Source organism: Neomonachus schauinslandi, chromosome 5, assembly GCF_002201575.2.
Source record: "Neomonachus schauinslandi chromosome 5, ASM220157v2, whole genome shotgun sequence".
NCBI classification, from domain to species: Eukaryota; Metazoa; Chordata; class Mammalia; order Carnivora; family Phocidae; genus Neomonachus; species Neomonachus schauinslandi.
In genome coordinates, this window is record NC_058407.1 from 44,581,103 (window position 1) to 44,605,101 (window position 23,999).

Here is a 23,999-nt window from a genome sequence, read left to right on the forward strand (position 1 = left end):
CGCCTGGGTGGCTCAGATGGTTAAGTGTCTGCCTTCGGCTCAGGTCATGATCCCAGGGTCCTGGGATCGAGTCCCGCATCGGGCTCTCTGCTCCTTGGGAGCCTGCTTCTCCCTCTGCCTCTCTCTCTCTCTGTCTCTCATGAATAAATAAATAAAATCTTTTAAAAATTAAATAAATAAATAAATAAATAAAATTAAAAAAAAAAAAGAATTCTATTTCATCAATCGGAGGGAGAGGTGAAAAGCCAAAGATATAAATGGTTTCATATAAAGGGGCTTTCCTATGTTTGTGAACGTAGATCCACAGAGGTTATTTAGCTCAATGCCAAAACATGTTCTACCCCAAATCATCTTTTTGGAATCGTGGTTGAGGAGAACTGCCTGAGCTGTGGACTGCATGGTGGTCTAGCCATTACCACACTCTTCAAACTCTTAGGAAAGATGGTCACAAAGAGGTGTACTCTCAAGACAAAATGTTTAATGCTACACGGTAAATCAACCTAAGTCTTTATCATTTCAAATGGTAATGGTATGGGTGTCTGGGTGGCTCAGTCAGTTAAGCATCCGCCTTCGGCTCAGGTCATGATCTCAGGGTCCTGGGATTGAGTCCCGCATCAGGCTCCTTGTTCAGTGGGGAGTCTGCTTCTCCCTCTCCCTCTGCCACTCCCCTCGCTTGTGCTCTCTCTCTCTCTCAAATAAATAAATAAAATCTTAAAAAAAAAAAAACAAAAAACAAGTATTAAAGGTATAATTGAGGCAAAATCTTCAACAACCTCAAACTATTTATTACCCTTTGTGGGGTTTTTTGTTGTTTTTTGTTTTTGTTTTTTTTTGCCTTTCTCTTTACAGGATGCCCTTTTACATTTTTTTTTATTCATATCACTTGAACTCACTACTTCCCTTTCTCACATTCTTGTCTGGTAACATCTGAATAGTGTGAAAGTAACCTTGATGAAAAGAGGGAAGAAAAAAGTCCCATAAAGTGTTATGGACTGAGACAGTCACTCCTTGCTTAGAAATGAGTTGTGTTCTAATGTCTTTGAAAACATATAGCTGCCTGCTTAAGGATGATTAATAATTAGGAAATTAATAAATTAGCTTTGGTTGCCCTCTTAGTCCCCAGCCTTCAGTTTTGTTGTATTTGTGTTAAAGGCTTTGCAAAGCAAGTTCTTTTTAACATATCTGGGAAAAGGCTGAATGATATCAAATGCTGAACAATACATATATTGTAGGGAGATAAACATTTTTACTAGTGGTGGTAAGAGGTACAGATTAATAATGGTATAATCTGCTATCGTAAGTAATGTATGTTTGTGAACAAGGATGTCTAACAGAACATTTCATTATTTTGGTATAAATTTTTGGCATTATCATTTTTTTGGTTTATCAAATGCTGTCTGACAAGTTTTAGCAAGTGGAAGTATTCTGCTTACAAACTGCTCTTACTTGAAAAGGGAATGAATGGGTTGATTTTCCCTGCAATATTTCTAGATATGAAAAAGGATGGCCTTGCATTATTGTTGGGCTCCAGGTTCAGAAGAATTTTCTTCTTAGAAAGTGTCTAATCTTGTCAATTTATCAGTTGCTTTTGAAATTCCTATGGAAATGTAGAAAGACCTTGACACCATGCAAACCTGAATGTGGTCTTTGGAAGAAATACTTTATTCCAAAGGGAGTGCTCATTTATCTTTTATCTCTAAGTTTAAAATATACAAAAACCTGAAACACTTAGTGTCTTTCTGAATAAAATGACTTTGCTTTAAAGAAAATTCATTCTTTAAGAACATACAGGAGACTTCCATTTGCAGCTTTGTTTTAAATTTTAAAAATTTCGCATTGGAGAAAATGTGAGGTGATGTGACTAAGAAAACCTCCCAGATACATACCTGAACATACAAAAGGATAAGTGAATATATATGAAAACTAAGGAATTATGTTTGCTTTTTCTTCTCTTCCTAAAGATATCTTACTAAATAAAAGTTGGTCTTCTATTAGAAGCAGTAAATGAAGCAGAGTTACATTTTCTGAAACTTAACACACCTTGATAACAAGCTCTTCAAAAGCTCGCATTTCCCAAACAATTGTGAAGCCAACGTCCTGATTCTTGAGAAAGAACAAGCGTAAATAAAAGTATGAATGCATTATCTGTTCTTCAGTTGTAGTTTCATCCTCAAAAATGCATTTGTGTCATAAAACTTCTAAAATCGTTAATGTAGGGCGCCTGGGTGGCTCAGTCGGTTAAGCGTCTGCCTTCGGCTCAGGTCATGATCCCGGAGTCCTGGGATCGAGTCCCGCATCGGGCTCCCTGCTCAGCGGGGAGTCTGCTTCTCCCTCTGCCCCTCCCCCCCTCATGCTCTCTCTCTCATTCTCTCTCTCAAATAAATAAAAAATCTTAAAAAAAATAAAAAAATAAAATAAAATCGTTAATGTATTTTCACAATTAACAAATGACTGCTCAGCCTTTTTCATCCCTTTCGTGAAGAAATGCCCTTAACAGGGCTACTAGCCCATCATTAACATATTTTGTAAAAAGCACAGAATTGGCCCTAAAGTGAGAGAAAATGTAAACACAATTTGTTATTGTAGTAGCCTTGGCGAGAGGTATTGTCATGTGTTAGTATAATAGGTATCGTTCCCGTTTTCACTGCTATTTCTCCTAGAGATTCTTCATGTCTCTTTAGCCACCACTGGTTAGAATCCAAGTCTCTGGCCTACTTCTTAACACTGACATCCTTTCTGGATGAGCCCAATTTGTACACTCTTTGAGTGTTAGTCTAACCCTGAGTGCACTGGGCATATACACATTAGAACTTCTCTGATGTTTACTCGGAGTTCGGATATGGCAGACGAGACCCTTTCCTTCAGGGGCATCTGCTACTGTCCTCACTGCAGTTCTTACTTCCTCTGTGCACTTTTGTTTCTTTGTTACAAGCCTATTGTCCACCAATGCCCCAAACTGCTCTGATCACAAATGCTAAGGAAAAAGCAACTCTTTCTCCCAGAAGAGAGGGCGACAACTCACCAGTTCCACTGAATTAAGGAAAAAATTTTTTTCTATTCTTTAAAATAAAAAAATCTATGTTTTCAGCAAGGAACTTGCTTGCAGAAAGGGGAAGGAGGGAAGAGTAAAGGGAAAGCAGGAGAAGAGGTCTATTTTGAAGGCTGTGGTTCCCCAAGAGACCCAGGTAGACACTCCTTCCACCTTCCTTCTAGTCTTTCAATGTAAATGTCACTGCTAAGCTACTGAACAGGATCAAAAAGACCATAACCCTGTGGAACTAGTCACAAGAAGCCTTTAAATTTTTCATATTCGATGTGTTAGTCATTTGAAAAAATATATATATCATTGACCAGTTGAAAACAATTGGATCTTCTAATTTACTGACTTCTCAGGAGTAGAAAGATTATTATAATGTGGATTTTGATCATAATAGACAAACACAACTACATGGAAAATCATGAATATACAAACACACATTTATTTGGTATTCAGTATTTATGAAGTAAGATTCTAAAATAAATATTTAATTTCCACATGATCTGTGACCCTATAGCCCTACTGAGCAAATATATTTTGATATTGATGAAGTATAGACAATAGTATCAATATACCAACTATTATTAAAACGTTTATTAACTAATTTTGAAAAGCACGCAAAAGCATTTTTCCCTACAGACATTAAGCCAAGTATGTATTTGAGAAATGAAGAGCTGAACAAGTAAAATATTAACAAAAATCAAGATGTTTTCTCTCTACCTTTCTATTCCCCCTCTCAATAGCAGAGTGTATATTATTATGTGGAATGCTGAAGCAGTATATCTTTACATTTAAACTGAAAAAAAAAAAACCACTGAACTCAATCAACTATATTTCAGTTCATCAATGATTTTCTCAACTTCTTTTTGAGTAAAAATAAAATAATTTAAAAAGTAAAGATAATTTTATTGCAATGCCTGTTAACTTAGGCAGGCAATTTTTGTTGGAGCACATTAAAATGATACTAAGTCTAATGGCAGGATTCATTTTTACTATTTTAGTCCTATCCATGATAGAGACAACTGAGAACATTTTTTCAAGGTTTTGGGCAATACACCTTAAGATATCTTAAGTATTTAGCATAATGAAGTTTAGTTGCATGATTCTCCATTAATATTATCTTTATGCCCAGGTATGTGTCCTCATAAAAATTTAGGGAGAATTCCCAGTCTGCAGACTGTATCAGCATACAAAGTTATTGCTGTGTGAAGCTCCAGAGAATCCCAATTCATTTAACAAAAGAACATACACTCATGTTTAATAATTCTCATTATAGCAGCACATCCTTACAATGCTATATTCAGGAAACTAAAGGACATGCCTACAATATAGATACAAACTATAATGAAAACCTATGCAATACGTAGAGGAGATATGATTTTGCCTGCAACAGCACCAGGTCTATAAAATAAGGAATTCTTCAGAGTAGCATTTAACCATGCATCCTTTTCTTGTACTAAAACTCTTTTATTATAGACTTTTTCGAATTAAAATGATCAAGAATTATTGAAGAATAGTAACTGTGTTGAGTGAGTCTTCCCTTTTTTTTTCTTCCCTTCCAGGGAACACAGTGAGATTTAATACGACTGCCATCAATATCATATTGTAACCTGATTAATCCAATAACGTTGTCAATAACAGCCAACTTTGATGAAATAGTGTCAAGCAAAAGGACTACATGCCCCTGAAATATATCCTTAGCCCTGAGCTGAAGAAGCTGCTTCTGATGATCTTGACACTTCTGTTTGATGAATGAAACATTATATAAGGCTTATATTCCTATGGAATAAACCACATTGCCAGTATAGATAAGAATTGATTTGGTGAGACTGAGTCTAGTTAAAAAGATTATAAAAATTATTTTGTAATCTATACATAATTGTTATAAATCTAGGGTGTCAAAACAGATGACTGGGCTTGGAAATGTTAGGGCATCTATACATAAAATCAATGCACCTTTATAATGGAGCATTTATTTTCCAGGTACATGATGCCTACTCACATTTGTATAGTGGCTCATACATTTCAAAGACCTTGCAAGTTATTTTATCTTCACAAAAATTCTGTGAGCTTGATAAGTCAGGACAATTGGCCCCATTTTTCAAATGATAAGAAACAATCAGAGAAGTGAAACACCTTTCCTGGAAGCTGAATTTCTTCTTTCCAATCCATTCCCCTGACCTTACATCATACTACCTGTAAAGGCCCATATCTATAAAATGGTAAACTTGATTAGTTTGTTGGGAACAAAACTATCATAACAGTTTTTATTCCATGTAGTGTTTCTAATATAAAAACTGATTACTTCTGTATCAGAAACTGGCTCTGAACACACACACACACACACACACACACTCACACAAAATCTAAGATTTTACTAAGCAGACTAAGCAAATTTACTGGCCTAAATCAGAACAAGAACTTCCTTGGCAATATTATGTAATTCTGGGCTTCTTTATTGCTATTCCATTGAAGGTAGCTTGTCATAGCAACCACCCTAGAAAACTGAAATTGTATTTTCGTGCTTGAGACTCGGTGTGTAAAAATGATAAAAGCACTGTTTTTGAGATTAGAGACAAAAGAGGTCAGCTTCCTGAATTTCTTTACTCCTGACACAAGACTGACTTCTGATTTTTCTATTTTAGGCTAAGCTCTAGCAAAGCCCAAGCCTTGCACTCCTAGGTAAGCTTTTGTGCAATATCCTAATAGTATGAGTTACTGCTGACACAGCCGCCATTCTTGTTCTTTCTGGTATTTCTTCCACTCTTGCTGATGCCATTATGAAAAATAGTGCTGGCACAGTCTTAAAGTCACTTATTATCCTCTTATCTGTGGGGCTAACTTATTCTTAAAATTTTGTTTGCAAAGAAGATATTAATGATATATAGAGGAGCAATTTGTTTATAGTTTCTTCTCATTGGTTTTTTGAATTGAGTATATTGAGGTACTCTACCAACTAAATAAAGCTACTACAAAGCAAAAGCAATCAGAGACCAGAATGTATTTATGATCTTTATGATCTGAACATAAAGAGACATCATAATAAGACCTGCACATCTCACTATTGCCTAATTAATTATAATGGAGTTTATTCTTTCATTTATTAGTTTAATAAGGTGAGCCTTCTATATCACTGTACTTACACCATCATTAATTCTCATTTCTTAATTATAAAATATGGATTTATAAGAAATAAAATCTTGGATCTTACCACCTCAAGGTTTTTATACTTTCAGTTCATGGTCTGTATTCTATTAAGAACAAAGTGCCAGGTGGATTATTTATACTTTATGTTCATTTTCAATACATCTTATAAATATGTTCTCCAGAAGGCCTACATTTATAACTTAACTGATAAAAATGATGAAAGAACACAAAAAATCATTCAGAGACAAATTCCAGTATAAAGACATTGAAACTTGGGATATATTGCCATGCTAACACCATCAAAAGCTGGCAGTTTCCAGCCCATGTATAATTCTGTTGATTACTTTTTAATCCAAGATGTATTTTTCATAATGATGAATAGAAGGGATTTTACGATAGATAGCTGAATGAACTTTAAAAAAAGCTTACCTATATGAGTAGCATGTCACTTGTAATAAGGTCATTTTTTTAATATTGAAACATAATGAAATTATAAATCAGTAATAATCCACAGCATAATGAAAATTAAATGAAAATTTTAAACAAAGTTGGTTGAAAGTCATCTAAAAATCAAAAGATATTTTGGGGAATTGGGGGAATATTTTCAATATCCTTAAACATTTCAGTTTTAAAATTTCACATTTGTTAAAGGAATACTTTAAATAATTAATATCGTACAGCATTGGTGATTTTTCTTCAAAGTTCTTTAAAGGCATTTTCACTTATTTCCACTGCCATGATAAAGCAGTTTCAGTAAGATTTTTAGAATCGTGTCATATATGCAGACACATCTAGATACAGAGGGCTAAGTAAAAGGATCTCATTGTTTGAGGAAATGACCCATGTTGCTTTTACAAAATAAGGACAACACTGCATGAACATAATGAAAACATATCAATCTGATATTACTATTATCACGGTTCCTCTGTGAGATATGTAAGATCACATTTTTTTATGCAGTAGAAGTTGGCTGAATTGATGGTAGAGAAGTTCTATCATGACTTACAGACACCTTCATATTTCATCTTGGTTTTACTCTTCAAATCATAATCATGATTATAACAGATAATTAGGTAATCACTTACTATTAATACTTTAAACATCAAAAAAGAGCAGTGCAAAATAAATACATGTTACTGCTATGCTATATCGCAGGTGAGATATGAGTTTCTGGAAGCTGACAAATGTTAGTGTTTGGCAATTTTTACACAGTATCCCTTAAAATTCAAGTTCCAAAACAGCATATGCCCTGGGTTTCATTTAATAATAACACAGTCACTTATTGATTAATAAAAACATATATAAAATGAAAACCTTATATTAAAAGACACATAAAAACCACGCCTTCCCTCCACTTTTTCTTTTAGGATGTTCTAGAAACATCACTGCTTAAGGGACAACAAATCCAACTTCAGGTTCAGACAGACAGATATATTCTTAGAGTACAGGTACCATGTGCATAACTCCTCATGAAGTTAATGACATCTTACTAAGTCATTTGATCCTAGGGTACATCTACAGCCATAATGTATTTTATAAATAAGCAAATATTTTAGCTAATTTTTAGTCACAATGAAGAAATATTAAGGTCTCATTTTTGTATATATTGAAATACTGTATACACAAAGTATTACTTATGAATTACTGTTACCTTCTCAATCTTAAAGAATTTTCCTTTGTTCTCAAATGCAACAATCTAAGATATTTCTAGAAGAAAAGCTATACCATTTTGAAATCAATTTACAACCAACCAAACTCTATTCAGTTCTAATAAATAAAACAGAACTTTTTTGGAATACTTCAAATTTAAGTTAAATTTAAATTTTGGTTACCTTTTCTTTATTGGACATGTGATTTTCCAGATGGCATTTTCAGTCACCTCTAATGATAACATAAGCTCTGTAACACGAGACCAACCTTTCACTAGAAGTCCAAACAACTAAAAAAAAGTGCACCTACCATGTTCCAGCCAGGGTAGAGGTAGTCCGTGCCAACAAATTCAAAGTAGTGAGCAAAACCTTCCTTCAGCCACACATCTTCCCACCATACTGGAGTCACGAGGTCACCAAACCACTGCAATTGAAAAATGAATGAGCATCAGATAAAATCAAATTTTTTTATCTAAAATCAGAATTATTTTATCTAAAATCAAATGTATTAAACTATGACTATCATAACTGGAATTCATTCCCCAACAGATTTTGTGATCTTAAAATGTATTATGCAAGACAATTGATTTGTTCAAATACTTGGTGACACTAGGTTTTTGTTTTTGTTTTTGTTTTTATAAATGCTTTCAGGGAAGAACAAAAATATAATGACCAAGGAATACAAAAAGAATATTTAACCTGGAGAAGAAAGGACTCAGGAGAAAAAAACTGATTACAGCTATTTTCAAATATTTGGAGACCTGGTACACAGAAGAGGAAGAGACTTGTGTCTTGTGGCCCTACAAGGCACAAATAAGAACTAGTGGATGGAAATCAGGATTGGTAGATGTCTGCTAAAAATATAGGAGACCCTCTAACAGAATGAGATGGCCAAAGATGGAAAGTACTGCTGCAAGTGGTGAGCTACTCATCACAGGAGGTATGGAAGCATTGCCTTCCAACAGCACAGACAACTCAAAGAAGACATTGGCTGACTGCAGGAACTGAGGGCTTTCGTGATGCTCCACACCTGACTCTCCACGCTCTTGTGATAATAAGGGCCTGGACCAAAAAAAATCTCTAAAATCCCTTCATGAAAAATAATGTCTTTTTTTTTTGAGAGAGAGAGAGAGAGATGGAGTGAGAGAAAGCTAGCACAGGGGGGAGCAGAGGGACAGGGAGAGAGCAAATCTTAAGCAGTCTCCACACCCAGCACGGAGCTGGACACAGGGCTCGATCTCAAGACTCTGAGACCATGACCTGAGCTGAAATCAAGAGTTGGATGCTTAACCAACCGAGCCACCAAGGTGGCCCATAATGTTGTCATTGTTAATTGGTGTTTTAATTAGATCATGATGTCCCACTCTGACATTCTTGCTTAGTTTGGCAGAAAGTTAAAGACATTCTTTTTTTCATTAAAAATAAAAACAAAAACATTATATGCCTAGAGTGATCCTAAAGACTTTGTGTGTGATGATGAAAAGTCAGGAAATGTCCCTTCTTGTGCAGCTGACACTTAATTGTGGAGGCAAGGGCAATGAGGTGAGATACAAAATAAAAAATATAAAAGCAAATGAACAACACAATTCCAGATCCAATAAAATGTGATAGGAATGGGGGAAAAGCCACTTTAGATTGTCAAAAGCAAAAATGCTCTCTCTAAGCAGGTGACATTTGAGCTCAGACTTTAACGATAAGAAGGAGCCAGCCATGAGAAAACCTTGGGAAGAAGATTCCAGGCAGATGTAAGCAACACTTAGTGTGAAGACCTTAAGTGGGAATGAGATATTTAAGAAACGGAAGAAGGCAGACACTATCAGATCAGGTATAGCTTTAGGAGCTCCAGTGAAGAGCTTAGTGACGGAGCGTTTCAATATTAATAATAAAGTATCAGTTACTCAAGAGGATTGAAATACAAATAAGAGATAACTCTACGCTGATGACCATAAAATAAATGATATTTAAAATCATTTTTATTCTTAATCAAAAATGCATGTTTCTCCTTTAAATTGAAAGCCTGTCTTAAAAATCATGACAATGCCTAGGTGGGAGAGAGGGTAATGTAGAAAATAATTTGGTAATGAGAGTGGAAATTCTGTTTCTCCCAGCTTCTGGACCCTTTTCTCATGGTTTAGTAGCCTGCACTACCAAGTTCTAACAAGAAAGTTACATATAATATGGAACAAATGAAATCCGGTTCTAGGAACAAAGATAACATCATCAGTGTGCTCTTATATCAACAGAACTATACAAGTAACCTGTTTCTAGGAATCTGCAAAAAGGAAACTGCTTATGCCTCGAAGAATTACTATGTTTCACTGGAAAACATCCTCTTTAGCACAGTGGAGGAATCCTGATTATCTGTGCAATGGATCCCCTTACGTCTGAGGCAAGAGACACATGCCTGACCTGGCAAGCATGACAGGTACAAACATCATGCAGGTTTACTTGCAGAAGGTTGGCATTGAGGGAAATGGCCGTATGGCCTGAACCAATTTATCATTATGTCAGTATTCATGTATTAGCATTTAGCACTTCACTTTCTTTCACTGACAGCATTTTCCACATAGTTCCTTCTTGAGTTTTTCTAGCTTTTTAAAAAGGTTTTGGGTTTATAACAAATAGAAGCCATATAGTATCACAATGAGATTTCCAGTGGTTTAACTTAAAGCTATCCATACTCACCAGGACAGGTATTGCTTTCCATTTGCATGAACATTTATTTTCAGTTTTGTCTTTTTTTTTTTTTAACTAGAATCAAGATTCAAATAAGCATTGCAAAATCTCTGTAATACCTTCCACTCATTGTAAGAAACTGCACAGAATCAAAATGAAATTAATTTTATCTCTGCTTCACTACAGAGTTGGCTAATTTACATATGAATTTCTAAACATGCCAAGACAAAAAAGTATCAATCACTGGAGAACAGTCTATGGCTGAGTTAGTGAAAGACTTCCTAAGTGTCTCTGTGATGGGAAAAAGGGAATAACAAATTGATTTCAGCAAAAGCAAATTTTGACACGTACACAAAACTCAGCTGCATCTTGCAGCAATGCAATAAATCACTGCCATCACTGCACTTACCATATATACACACCAATAATCACAAGGAAATAAAGCAAGGTTGACAAGGACCCGGGACTGGATAGGGTCTCCGAAGAGGCTGCAGTGCCATCTCACTCCTCAACTAAACTGAATGACAGTTGTTTATTCAATATCATCAGTGGGTTTGCTTTTGTTTGTGCTGTCATCTGAGAAAAATGACATGTCATCCAAAAAGAACTACACAGTACTCTCTATATAATTAAAACTTAATTGGGAGGAAAATAATTTAGCTCCTATTCTAAGTATCTGAAATCATTCTGCATTCTCAACAGTTTGCAATTATACTTACACCCAATCCTTTTTCTCATACCTGGTGACATATCTCATGAACAATGACCATGGTGACATCCAGTAAATAAGAAATAGATGAAACACTGGGATCCAGCAGTATTCTTTGCTCCACAAAAATACTTAGTCCCCAGTTCTCCATAGCAGCGTACGGGTGCTTAGGCACAGCTAAAAGATCTAGAAACAGGATAAAACAATTCCAGAGGCTTTAACAAACATACCGGATTCTAAATTCATACCCTAAAAAAGTCCAGAAATCCTAATGAAAACTAATATTTGCTCTTTCTCAGTAATTTTTTTTTTCTAAATTAAACTACCTGCCATTTCTACATGACAGCAGAAATATAGGCTATCACTGTACACGCTGGCCATATCCATTCATCTCCGTTCATTTTCAGACCAGGTGCTGAAGGAGGCTGGAAGTATCGGCACCATTATTGATGGGCTCACCCTAATAAGTTTCAGGAAGTCAAGGAAACCAAATGCAGCAGAAATCTACAGAGTCAAAGGCATTATGCCTTCTAATGAAAACATATTCAGCTCAATGCAGTGAATACTGTACTCTTCCTTTTACCTCAAATGTTTTCGAGGGAAAACATTTTCTTTATCAGTTTAAAAGTATGATGTGTCATTTTTCTAACCGCAGAGATTCTCCTGTATTTTTTGAGTTCTGTTAAAAATAAAATGTTGCATTCAAATATAGCTTAGAGACAAAACTGTAATAGTGGAAACTGGCATAAGGGCTACAGAGGAAGCCTGCAGGCTTTGGTTCTGGTCCTGCCCTCCACCATTAACTAGATATATGACCTCGGTAAATCACTTAATTTCTCAAGACCACAATTCCCTCACCTATAAAATAAGGTTATTGGCCTTCATTATCTCTAAAATCCCTTCCACCTCCAAAAATCTATGATTAGATGATACTAAGATGTATGCTTATTTTAAAAGGCTGTAGAGGTATTATCAACTTCTGGTTAAGGTGACACAATAAGCTCATGCTTTGATGTACTCCCTCGGCTCCAAACACATAGCAGTGATAAATAAAATATTAAAAGGGAAAACTAAAAAATATCTCCAGGCTTGAAAATAAACCTCTTCGTGGATCAGAAATGGTACAGAAATGCAAAGCAGCGATTGCATGTGAAGCCACAGTCCTGCTGCGTTCTGGCTCCAGGGGCAAGCAGTGGCCGCTGGGGACTGGCTCCAGCAGGATCCGCCAGAGCCAAAGGGACCTAAGCCAAGCTGATTGCATGATGCCAGGGGTGAGGTAGCGCATGCGTGTTCACAAGGGCTGTAAATAGCTGCCGCTCATTGCTTCTTGGGAAAGCTAGGAAGTGGCAGAGTTAGGATTCGAACCCAGGCAGCCTGATTCCAGCGCCTTGCTCTTAAGCACAATGATGTAATGTTTTCAGTCTCTGACGCAAAAGTTCCATTTCCCAATAACCCCAGAGTACCCACCTAGGATGTCAAGAAAAAAATGGTACGAGAATGTTTGCTATAGTATTGTTTTTAAGAGTGAAAGGGGAGGGGCACCTGCGTCGCTCTTTTGGTTAAGGCTAAGCGGCTGCCTTCAGCTCAGGTCATGATCCCAGAGTCCTGGGATCGAGCCCCTCATGGGGCTCCCTGCTCAGTGGGAAGCCTGCTTCTCCCTCTCCCTCTGCCCCCTGCTCTCCCACTCATGCTCCTCTCTCAAATAAATAAAATCTTAAAAAAAAAAAGAGTGAAAAGGGAAAACCAAATGCCTTTCACCAAGATAGTGGGCAAAGAAACTATAAAATAGTTAAAATAAAGGAATACTACACAGCAATTGAAATACACGATCTTACCCCTAGATTCTTATACTATATAAATCAATATGGATAATCTGAAAAACATAATATTGATGGAACAAGTAAGATGTAAAATGACCCCTACCATATACTACTTAAAATAAGCAGAATAATACCATATGTTATAAATGGACACTCACACATGCACACACATACCCAGACAGATAGTAGCAGTAAAATGCACATGCAATCACACATGTATAGGAATGATGAACACCAAATTCAGAATCATGATTGCTTCAGTTCAGAACGGGCAGAAAGGGTATGAGGGACAGTCTTTCAGGTTCGTGGACCCCATTTCAGCATGGGGTTGGGGAGGATTTCCACACCACCAAACAATTCTTGGACACTGGAGAATATGAGAATTCAACTCAGTTCTGCCACTATCTACCTGGAGATAGCATCAGATTCCACAAGTTAAGGGTTCAGTCCTACAAGACCGTCCTGTACCCCCACTTAAGATGGCCAGTAACCAGCCCAGGTTGCTACCTGTACTTCTGACTGACTGGCTATAAATCAGAGGTTCCCATGATCTCCTCCTTAGGTTTGATTAATTTGCTAGAGAGGTACACAGAACTCAGAGAAACATTTTTACTTACTAGATTACCAGTTTATTACAAAAGTATGTAACTCAGGAACAACCTGATGGAAGCGATGCCTTGGGCAAGATACTGACAAAGGGTGTGAAGCTTCCACGCCCTCTTAGAGTGCACCATTCTCCCCAAATCTCTCTGTTCACTACCAGGGAGGCTCTCTGAACTCCATCCCTTGGGGTTTTTACACAGACTTTGTTACATAGACATAATTGATTTAATCTTGGCCATTGACAATGGACCTCAATCTCCAGCCCTTTTCCCCTCCCAGGAGGAGGCGGCCAGAGGGTAGGATTGAACGTTCCAACTCGCTAATCATATGATTGGCTGGCTCCACAGAGATCAGATCTGCCCCTACCCTTAGGTGTGTCCCAAAAGTCGCTTCATTAACATAACAAAGACACTAACATTAACTAACATTAACATAACACAGACTCTCAAACCCTTAGGAAATTCCAAGGGTTTTGGAAGCTCTAAGGCAAAAACCCATGTAGAACACCAGTATTTGAGAAATACATATCAAATATATATGAAAAATACATATTTGGTCATTCCGATGACCAGATAGACATTTTTTATAAATCACAGTACTACAGATGGTCACAAAGGCATTTCAAATCTGTCTTTAATATTAATTTTTTTAAAGCAGGTGATGGGTACATGGATATTATGTATAATATTATTGTTTCTTTTCTGTATGCTTTACGTATTTCATAATAAGAAAAAGAATAAAATGGTCAGCAGTCTTATAATATGGTTGACTGTCATGTATTCATCATTTCAACAAACATCTTCTCATCACTTCCTGTGTCCTTAAGTCTGAGATGTATAATAAAATAAATTGATATGATCCCTATATCCACTACATTTTAATTTAAGAATGGGGACATGAGAACATAATACAAGAAATAAAGAATAAAAAGTGCTGTGAAAGAGAAAGAAAACGTCTGGCTGGAGAAGTTCTTGAAAGAGTTATTATTTGAGCTGGACATCAAAAGCAAATAGGATTTCAACAGGCAGTCAGAGGTACTATCTGCATTCATTGACACAAACATTTATTTAACATCTCCTTTGCTCAATATAGGAATTGTCCTGTCCTTTGAGCTCTCCTTGCCCCCCGCTCTAATGGCACTTATATTCATATGTGGGTGTGTGCAGGAGGAGGAGGTCAATCAGCAAATAGTAAATGAATGAAAGAAATTCAGTGAACAATAAGTTCTACAAAGAAAATACAACAGAGTAAGACAGTGATTGACAGATGGGGTTGGTGTAGTGTGATCCACGCAGGCCTGCTAAAGTAATCACATTTTACCTGAGGTGTGAATAATGTTTGAGGCCAGCTATCCAAAGACTTGTCGAAGTGTGTTCTAAAAAGGGACAACAAATGCAAAGGTCCTAAGGAAGAAATGAGATGGGAAATGAGATGAGTATATTGGACAAACAGAAAGTAGGTCAGTGTGGCTGAAGGAGAACAAATTGCAAATACATCACAAGAAGACATTCTTCTATTTAAGATTTTAATTTGAGACCTTCCCTAAATATGACCAAACTAGGCAACAGACCCTCTCTGTGCCAACTCTGCCTGCCACCATCAGATGGCAACAGCAGTAAGCCATCTGGGATCATGTACTTGAAGGGACACGTGAACTTAGGCACAATCCTTTGGAACCAAGCCTGTTGTAAACAGAGGCACTTCTGTATGCAGGAGTTCTCCAAGAGTTGAGAGTAGTCAGGTCCCCACAAGTAAGTGAGCAGAGCAGTCCACACACTGGAATTTGGATTGGCTCAACTGGCACGAGAGAGAAGATTCCTGACTTGAGCCAGATGGAGACTCTAGGAATTTGTAATAAATGGGAAGGTACACTTAGGCGGCTGTCATCAGACAGCAAAAGCCTAAGTAGCAGCATAAGCAGTACAGCGAGGGGTCAGTTAAAGGTTGGTGCCAAAGAAACCACTAATGGTGACCTAAACCTACTGGTTTCCAGACTTCCGAGAGCACAGAAGTCAGGCCTGGGTAATAAGGCTAAACATCCACCACACAAGAACTCTTGAGCAAATGGAGCTAGACTCAGTAAAAAGTGATGGAGAACAGAGTAAAGCACAGAAGCATCAGTAATAGGAGACAGCTTCTCAGACACAGAAAGGTTTTACAGTAGATATAGGGAACCATGTCTATGGATAGCAGAAGGGGGAAAAAGTGGAACTAAAAAAATTAGATTATGCTACTATCCACATAATAACCTTGTAACAAAATACCAACGAAACTTGGATTTTGTTCTAACAACTACTGAGAGATATTTTAACTGGGCTTCTCTGCTCTATGCCTTTATAACTTAAAGACTCTTAATATTTTTATATTTGTATAGTTTTATATTTTAAGAATACTTTTGGGGCACCTGCGTGGCTCAGCGTGGTTGAGCGTCTGACTCGTGATTTTGGCTCAGGTCATGACCTCATGGGTCGTGAGATCAAGCCCTGAGTCAGGCTCTCCAGTCAACGAGGAGTCTGCTTCAGTTTCTCTCCCTCTGCCCCTTCTCCCACTTGTTCACACATTCTCTATCTCTCAAATAAATAGATAAATCTTAAAAAAAAAAAAGAATTCTTTCATGAAGCATGGATCTGTATAAACACTGAGACACAAATATTCTTTTTTTTTTTTTAAGATTTTATTTATTTATTTGAGACAGAGAGAATGAGAGAGACAGAGAGCACATGAGATGGGGGAGGGTCAGAGGGAGAAGCAGGCTCCCTGCCGAGCAGGGAGCCCGATGTGGGACTCGATCCTGGGACTCCAGGATCATGACCTGAGCTGAAGGCAGACGCTTAACCAACTGAGCCACCCAGGCGCCCGAGACACAAATATTCTTAACAGTTTTACTTCCAATAGCCAAAAACTAGAAATAAATCAAATGTCTATCAGCAGGTGAATGTGGTATATCAACAAAATTCTATTCAGCAATAAGAAGAAATGAACTATCAATACATGTAGCAAAGTTGAATCCTGGAATAGCTAAAAAGGAAGAATATATATATATGTACAGTATGAATCATGCATTTATATGAAATTCTAGAAAATGCAAACTAACCTACAGTGTCAAAAAGATCGGTGGTCTCCTGGAGACAAAGATGGGAGGTGTTAAAAGATTGCAACAGGAAAATTTTAGGGGTGAAGGATATGCTCATTAGGGTGATGATTTCATGGGTGTATACATAACTTAAAAAATCAAACTGTACACTTTAAATGTGTGCAGTTACTGAACTTACTATACCTCAATGAAGCTGGTAAGTTGAAATGTTCTTTTGCTTAACTTTGAAGTTGTTAAGATTTATTCACAATGAATCAGGTTATTTTAATTTTTGCAAAAATAAATTTGTCATGAGGCTACATCCATTAAAATGTGCAACCATTCTCTTTAATATGCCTTGAAAACAGAAGAAAATTCCAATGTTTCAGAATCTAATTTACTTGGAAATTCAAAGAAAATCCTGGAAAAATTATGCATAATACTGTTTCCAATTAATTACTACAGTTTTAAAAACTATAGACAGCAAATATTCATATAATTCTAGTGAATGCAATTATATACATTAACATAAAAATCTGACTTTCTCTACTTGATCCCTTCAATGCACTATAATTTGCCTTCTACCTTTAACACTGTGTCAAAACAGCTCTTGCTAACTAAAATCACAAAATCTCATTTGTTTGATATTGCTGAGAATTATCATACTGTCTGTTGATCAGGATCTGTCATAACAGGATATCGATGTTCCTCCTCCACTTCTGAGATTAGCCTATCTTATTTTTGTTGCTTGTTTGTTTTGTTTTTATTTCGTCATCCTGACTTTTGAAAATCAAAGTTCCTAGTACTTCCACCTGTGAGTTGTTTTGTGTGTGTTTGTTTGTTTTTTTTTTAACTCATTCTACTAGTTTTTTTTGAGTGTTCTTACCCACTCCAATGTCATCTGTCACCTCCCACATGCCTGGAAGCTCTCTTTGAGCTCCAGAAGGAAATATGGAAGCATCTTTGTGGTAGACATTTATCTGATAGCTCCCCAGTGCACAATTCCTTCTGCAATAGATCCCTCCCATTAATCTGGCTTAAACCTAAAGATAACCTTGCAACTTCCTCTTTTGCACTCTGAAGTAGTCAATCACCATGAAAAATGTCCTACTACCCTGACAACACTATGCTAAGAGAACACTGAAACTATGTGGAAAGACCCAAAGAATCACCAAACAGGGTCTAATAATACATACAAACCGAAATAGTCTCCAGTATGAGTGGCAATGTTCTGATGCATGACTTTGTAAATATCTCCTCTAATGCACTCTACATTATTAAATAACCACGAGCAAAAAAAGTGTGCGATATCAGTCCTCCCTATGCCACGATCAGGCTCTGGGCTCACAGATCACTGTCGGTTGTCATCTAGAATAAGATATATGGGCCCTAGTGCTGGGCACATCCAAGCCCTGGCTCCAAGGTGAGAGTCTAGTGTCCTTCAGCTCAGATACTTTCTGCCACAATATCAAGTTCACACTCCATGTTCTAAGAGTAAAAGTAAAGAAGATATCATTTGAAACATGACCTCTAGCTACTTGTCCATTGTCTTGCTCTCCCTTGACACGTTCCCTTTTGCCTAAGCCAGACTCCCTAAAGTCCTGGCTCTCCTCAGCAATATTTCTTCACCAGCCAATTCTGCCTTCCACTGTCCATACCGAAACTTGTCAATTCATTTTGCATTTGCCATCTATTATTTATCTAAATATTCTGAGAGCAGTAAGAGAGTCCCGGGTAAGGTCAGAAGTCACAATGACCCAGATTTCAAACTTTAGCCTGAACAAGGATAGAAAGTCCTGGAAGATAAAAGGTTAAATACCAAAGAAAGAAGTTTGACCCCCTGCAGCTCAAGAGCACCACCTCAGTGGCCAATCCCTCCAGACCTGAGCAGAAGACAGAGCTGCTGCCAAGCCTGGAGTATGACCAGAGGAAGTGGCTCTCCTTACAGAACAGTAGTGGTCCCTGGTTGGGTGTGTGATTTTCTGCTCAGAAAATCTAAAATGCCAGACATTAATCCTCGAAGTTTTGGTCTCACAATAGGGAAAAATCCGTAAGACTTTCTCATGGGAGTAACTAATCTTTCTTATTTTTCCTGTATGTGCGTATATTTTCTCCATTCATCCAGTCATTCACAAAGTCTGTTGAGTCCTTACTCTGCCTCCGGAGAGGAGTCTGACAATGACCTGGCTCCCATGGAGCTCACATTCCAGCTTTGGGGCCAGAGGACCGTTTCAGGGGGACAGGTAAGGAGCCAAAAAATACTCAGATAAATAAATAAAACAATAAGAGATTAGGATTGGGACTGTAATGAAAATAACACAGGGGATGTTAAAGAATATGGGGTTGTGGGGATGATACTTCCTGGTCAGAGTGAGTGACCAGGAAAAGCCTCTCTGGGGGGATAGTATCTAAGCTAAAACCCCAACCCAACTGAACTTTACCTCCATAAAGGCAGGTCATTTTTCATTTCAATCGCTGCATTTCTAGAGTCTAGCACAGTGCCAAGAACATGGCTGATGTCCAAGAATTTATTGCAAAATAAATGAATAGTTTTCCTTGTGATGACATTCGTGCTGAATATAGCTTACAACTGGTTTTGCTGGTTTTACAAGCCAGACAGGTACATAACCATTACCAATACTCATCTAAGAAAGAGCATTAAATTCTGCAATTCTGGTCAGCAGGCCTAGGGTTCTCTGCCATGTGAAGTATTCTGCTGCTTCTTTAAACTCCACCAAGGAGCACTCAGAGACACTCCCTCCAGATTCACAGAACCATTCTGAACTCTGCCCTGGTCCTTCTACCCAAATCCATCTTGCTCTCAAAAAACCAACTTCTGACCTAACTCTTCCTTCTGTGTCCTGCCTCATATCACCCTTTTAATTGTACCCCCAACACTGTCCTCCATGCTCTACCCTAGCAGTATCTCAACACAACCCAAGTTCTCTTTCCAACTCTTGCTGCCTAGGCCTTCTTGGCAGAAGATAGCGAACATAACAGTTAAACGTTGGAGCTTTGGAGTCCACACTGTCTGGGATCCAAACCCAGGTCCAACGCTTCCTAGCCGGAGGACTTGGAACACATGGCTTAATCTCTCCCAGTTTCCATTTCCTCATGGATAAAATGGGGATATTAATGGTACCTTCCCTGCAGGTTGTCGTGCAGATTAAATGAGATGGTCCATGTAAAGCACTTAGTCTTAAGTACAAAACATGATAAATCAACGCTATCACTAGTTGGGATCTTTCCAGTTCAGCCCCACCTTGGGGAATTGAATGCATCACAGGCTTTAGCTTAGAAGAGGAGGAATTTTATCTTTGAACAAAGATATGCTACATCAGGCATCTTAATTTCTGAATTGAGATTTTATGCTAGGATGTAAAGCCATATAGGACCTACCTACAAATGAGCAAACAAAACAAAAGAGACTACATCATAGGACATTTACATATATAGGGATGCTGAGTAAGTTTTAAAGGTATAGCAGGTAAAAACAAATGTTATATTTTGATTATGCCATGACCAGCGCTTGCTCAAGATACTATATACGTATGCATTTATGCTTAAGTATAAAAAATAAAACTTGCTCTGACAATTACCATATGTGGCTAGTAGAAATAGAAGTTGCATTTGAAATAGTAACATAAACAAGATAAAATTCACAGAAGTTACCTATTACCGGTATTTATAAAATGAGAACCAACTTTTTTTCTTCTTTCCAAGAGCAAATTCTGAAGTTTCGTTTTATTTGTTTTTTTACTCACAAACTGGTTAGGTTCTGAACGGCTGTTTTTAAGTTCATTTGACAAAGAGGAGTTTAAGCTTTGCCCCTCCCTGGGTACACTTCCACCAAATTTAAGAGTGAATCAGTCCTTCAAAGCTTAAAACAAAACACACTTTCTCCTGATGGACTTTCTATTGGGACGTCTTTCTATCAAAAAAAGGCTAGTTTCAGCTACACCTTTTGGCCTATAACAGAATTTTCATCAGTACCACTTGTATTCACAAGCTTAGCATTTAAGTTCTCAAATTCCTAGCATTCTCCCAAAGAAGCATTAGGCCATAATACGCAGTCTGTGTTTTTGCTGATCCTCCTGCCACATATTCAAAAGATTTTTTTTTTCATTTCTGCAATCACTTTTTTTGACACTTACTGATTACTGTCAGTTGCAAAGGAGGAATGTGTTTCATGTGTTGCCTAATTTCCTTTTCCCTTGAAAAAGAATTTCTATGCCAAAGGACTTATCCTATATGCACAAGGAATATTTGTCATTTTCTCACCCATTTAATTTTTTAAATTAGCTCTACTTCAATTTCCATCATCATATTTTGCATCTTCTCCAAGCACTTTCCAAACTCATGGTCTTTGCTTTAATGGGCATGATTAGGCATAAACATCGAACACACACTGAATGACCCCGATCTTCATTGTTTGGTAACAGGCCAAATTGACTAATACTTGTTATATAACAAAGACTTGCTGTTACCTAAGAGAATGTAGGTTGAAAGTAAAGGTTGCTCTCTATTAAGGTTTCATTTATGATGCATTTTCATTTATTCCTAAAATACCGATTCATTACCTAGTATGGGCCAGACTGATCTGGACACTGGATATAAACCTTGAACAATAAAGATGAAATCCCATTAAGCCCCAATGGGGGATACAGTCAAGTTAAAAAGTAGAGACATTATAGACAAACATGCAGGAAACTGCAGTACAGAGAATATGCTACGATGAATACCTGGTATAATGGATGCAACACAGAGCGGAGATTAAGAACATGGGCTCTGAAGCCAGGCAGCCTAGGTTCAAACTCAATTCTGCTACTTAATGAGGCATGTTACTTATCATTTCTGTCCCTCATTTTCTTTACCTGTAAAATGGAGATGATTATAATTGCAACTATCTCACAGGGTTACTGCGAGGGCTATTGTTGGAACACAATTCTCAAGGGTCTCTCACATTTCTGTATGTCTTATGAGCACAGATACTGACTGCATTTTGTTCCAGGCTGTCTTTTTAAGAATATTTGTATAGCAAAAATAGAGATCGTGTCCTCTCCACAGAAAGGACAGGCAGAGATACCATCATTTATAAAAGAATCAGGTTCTGTAGGCTCAGGTTCCTCACCTGTAATATAATCCACTGTATATGGAGGTATCACCTGGCCCTCCTTGCATTGCTCTTGGGAACTGGGGCTCAGGGAACTGGCACAAAAAATACTGAATCTCTGGCTACTGTTGTAGCTAGAGCCGTCAAGATTTTCTCTCTAACCCAGGAATTTCGTGTCTTCTGCAAGCATTCCTGAAACAATGCCAGGCTGACTTGTCAAGCTTGTAAATGGGGTAAGGTAAAACTCTCAGCCCCCACACCATTCTTAACAACTATATGAGCTCATACACGTGAGGTGCTTAGAACTGCACCTAGCGAGTGGTAAGTTCTCAATAGCTGTTAGATATAATGGTAGACAACAAAATGCACTTCCAAAGATGTCCATGGCCTTGTTGTCAGAACCTGTGAATATATTACATAACTTGGCAAAGAGAAACGAAGGTGCAAATATAATTAAGGTTGCTAATCAGCAGACCTTAAGATGGAAGAGCAACCCAGATTATCAGGTGCACCCAGTATCATCACAAGGGTCCTGAAAAGTGAAAGCAGGAGCCACAAGAGTTGGTGTCAGAGTGAAGCAATGTGAGAAAGACTGTAGAGGTCACTAATGGCTTTGAAGATGGAAAGGGGTCATGAGCCAAGGAATGCAGGCAGCCTCTAGAAATTAGAGAAGGTGAGAAAGTTTAGAGATTCCCCACCCCCAAGCCTTTAGTGAAAGCAGTGTCAAATTGCCAATGTACAGAACTATAAGATAACAAATTTGTATTGTTTTAAGCCACTAAGGATGTGGCAATTTGTTACACCATCAATAAGAAACTAACAGAGCATCACTCTCATCATCATCATTACCTTTATCATTATTACTGTATTGACAAATATGCCATATTACTATATATACTATATAATATGTATTAATATTACATATTATAATATATTGCTATTTTATATACTATATTACTACAGCATTACTATATTATTATCATTACTACTATGTAAAAGAGGTCCCAAATCTTAACATAAGAATGGGGAAAGGCTATCTGGAGAAAGTCAGTTATGAGATTTATTGAGTAAAAAGGAATTATCTGGAGGGAAAGTATATTTCAGGTTAAGGGTATGTGCAAACAAGTAAGAGAGGATATGGTACTTTCAGTAAATAAAAACTAAATCAATGTGTCTGAAGAATATAGTGACAAATCCTGTTTGGGACATGCTGAGTCTGAGATGCCTCTGGAACATCCAAAGAGAGAGATCTAGTAAGAGAGGCTGAATACAGAGGTCTTATGTGTTGGGGAGAGATCTGGGCTGGGGGAACAGATTTAAAAAGTCATCAACATGTATATACTAGACTGTGACTGATACAGAGCCTAGAAGAGGACCAAAAAGATCTCTGAGGAGCACTGAGATTTAAAAGACAGGCAGAGGAAGGGGGAAATGGAGCAGGACACATAAAGAGTATTAACAGGCACTGTCATAAGAGTGGGGGGAAAAAAACCAGAAGAGTGTGACATCACATCATTTAAGAGCAGTGAACCACCCAAAAAGGAGGCAAGAGTAGACAATGTCTATGAGTATCTTCAGTAAATTCAGGTGAATTAAAAAAAAAAAAAATTCAGGTGAATTTATAAAGCATGGCTATTATACACTCCCGTAGTTAAATATTAATTAATTAAATATTAATGCTTTCAAGTAATACTAGCTTACCATGCAGTATCATTCTCAACAGATTTTCAAAGTGAACTATAAAACTTTACACAATACAACACAAAGTCTAATCACATGTGTTAGCATCATCACACCTAAAGGGGAAAAAAAATACAATACTATGCTAGGGGCTCTCATTAATCAGTTATTTATTGAGTGTCAGTTGTTGGAGTGGGCCCATCCCAAAACACGTAACTCAGGTGTCTTTCTTGTATCAAAAATGAGGTAGCTGGGAGTCATTTTGGAGGTTTGGATAGCTCTTTGACATTCTTTAATTGACAGATTCACATTTCCAGCAGAAGAGAGTATAAAAATGGTACTATTTATAAAGGAGCATTCTTAACTCTTGAAACTTGGAGTTGTCAGTAAAATGTATTTCCAAATTCATATGCACTTTAGACAGTCTGAGTACAAAGTGGTTACCTCTAAAAGAAATTATTTATGTAGGTCTGGTAAAGTGGAAACAAAGAT

General features: G+C 37.3%; 1 protein-coding gene across 1 annotated transcript in view; it reads right to left on the reverse strand.

The window, feature by feature from the left end:
* The window catches only part of TRHDE (thyrotropin releasing hormone degrading enzyme), a 364,092-nt gene that overhangs the window by 166,022 nt on the left and 174,071 nt on the right, over positions 1 to 23,999 (reverse strand). Inside the window, exons 4-5 of the mRNA XM_021678576.1 lie at positions 11,250 to 11,404; positions 8,144 to 8,257 (exon numbers count right to left, since the gene is read on the reverse strand). Of these exons, the coding sequence (XP_021534251.1) occupies positions 8,144 to 8,257; positions 11,250 to 11,404 (269 nt within the window). The remainder of the gene's footprint in view (positions 1 to 8,143; positions 8,258 to 11,249; positions 11,405 to 23,999) is intronic.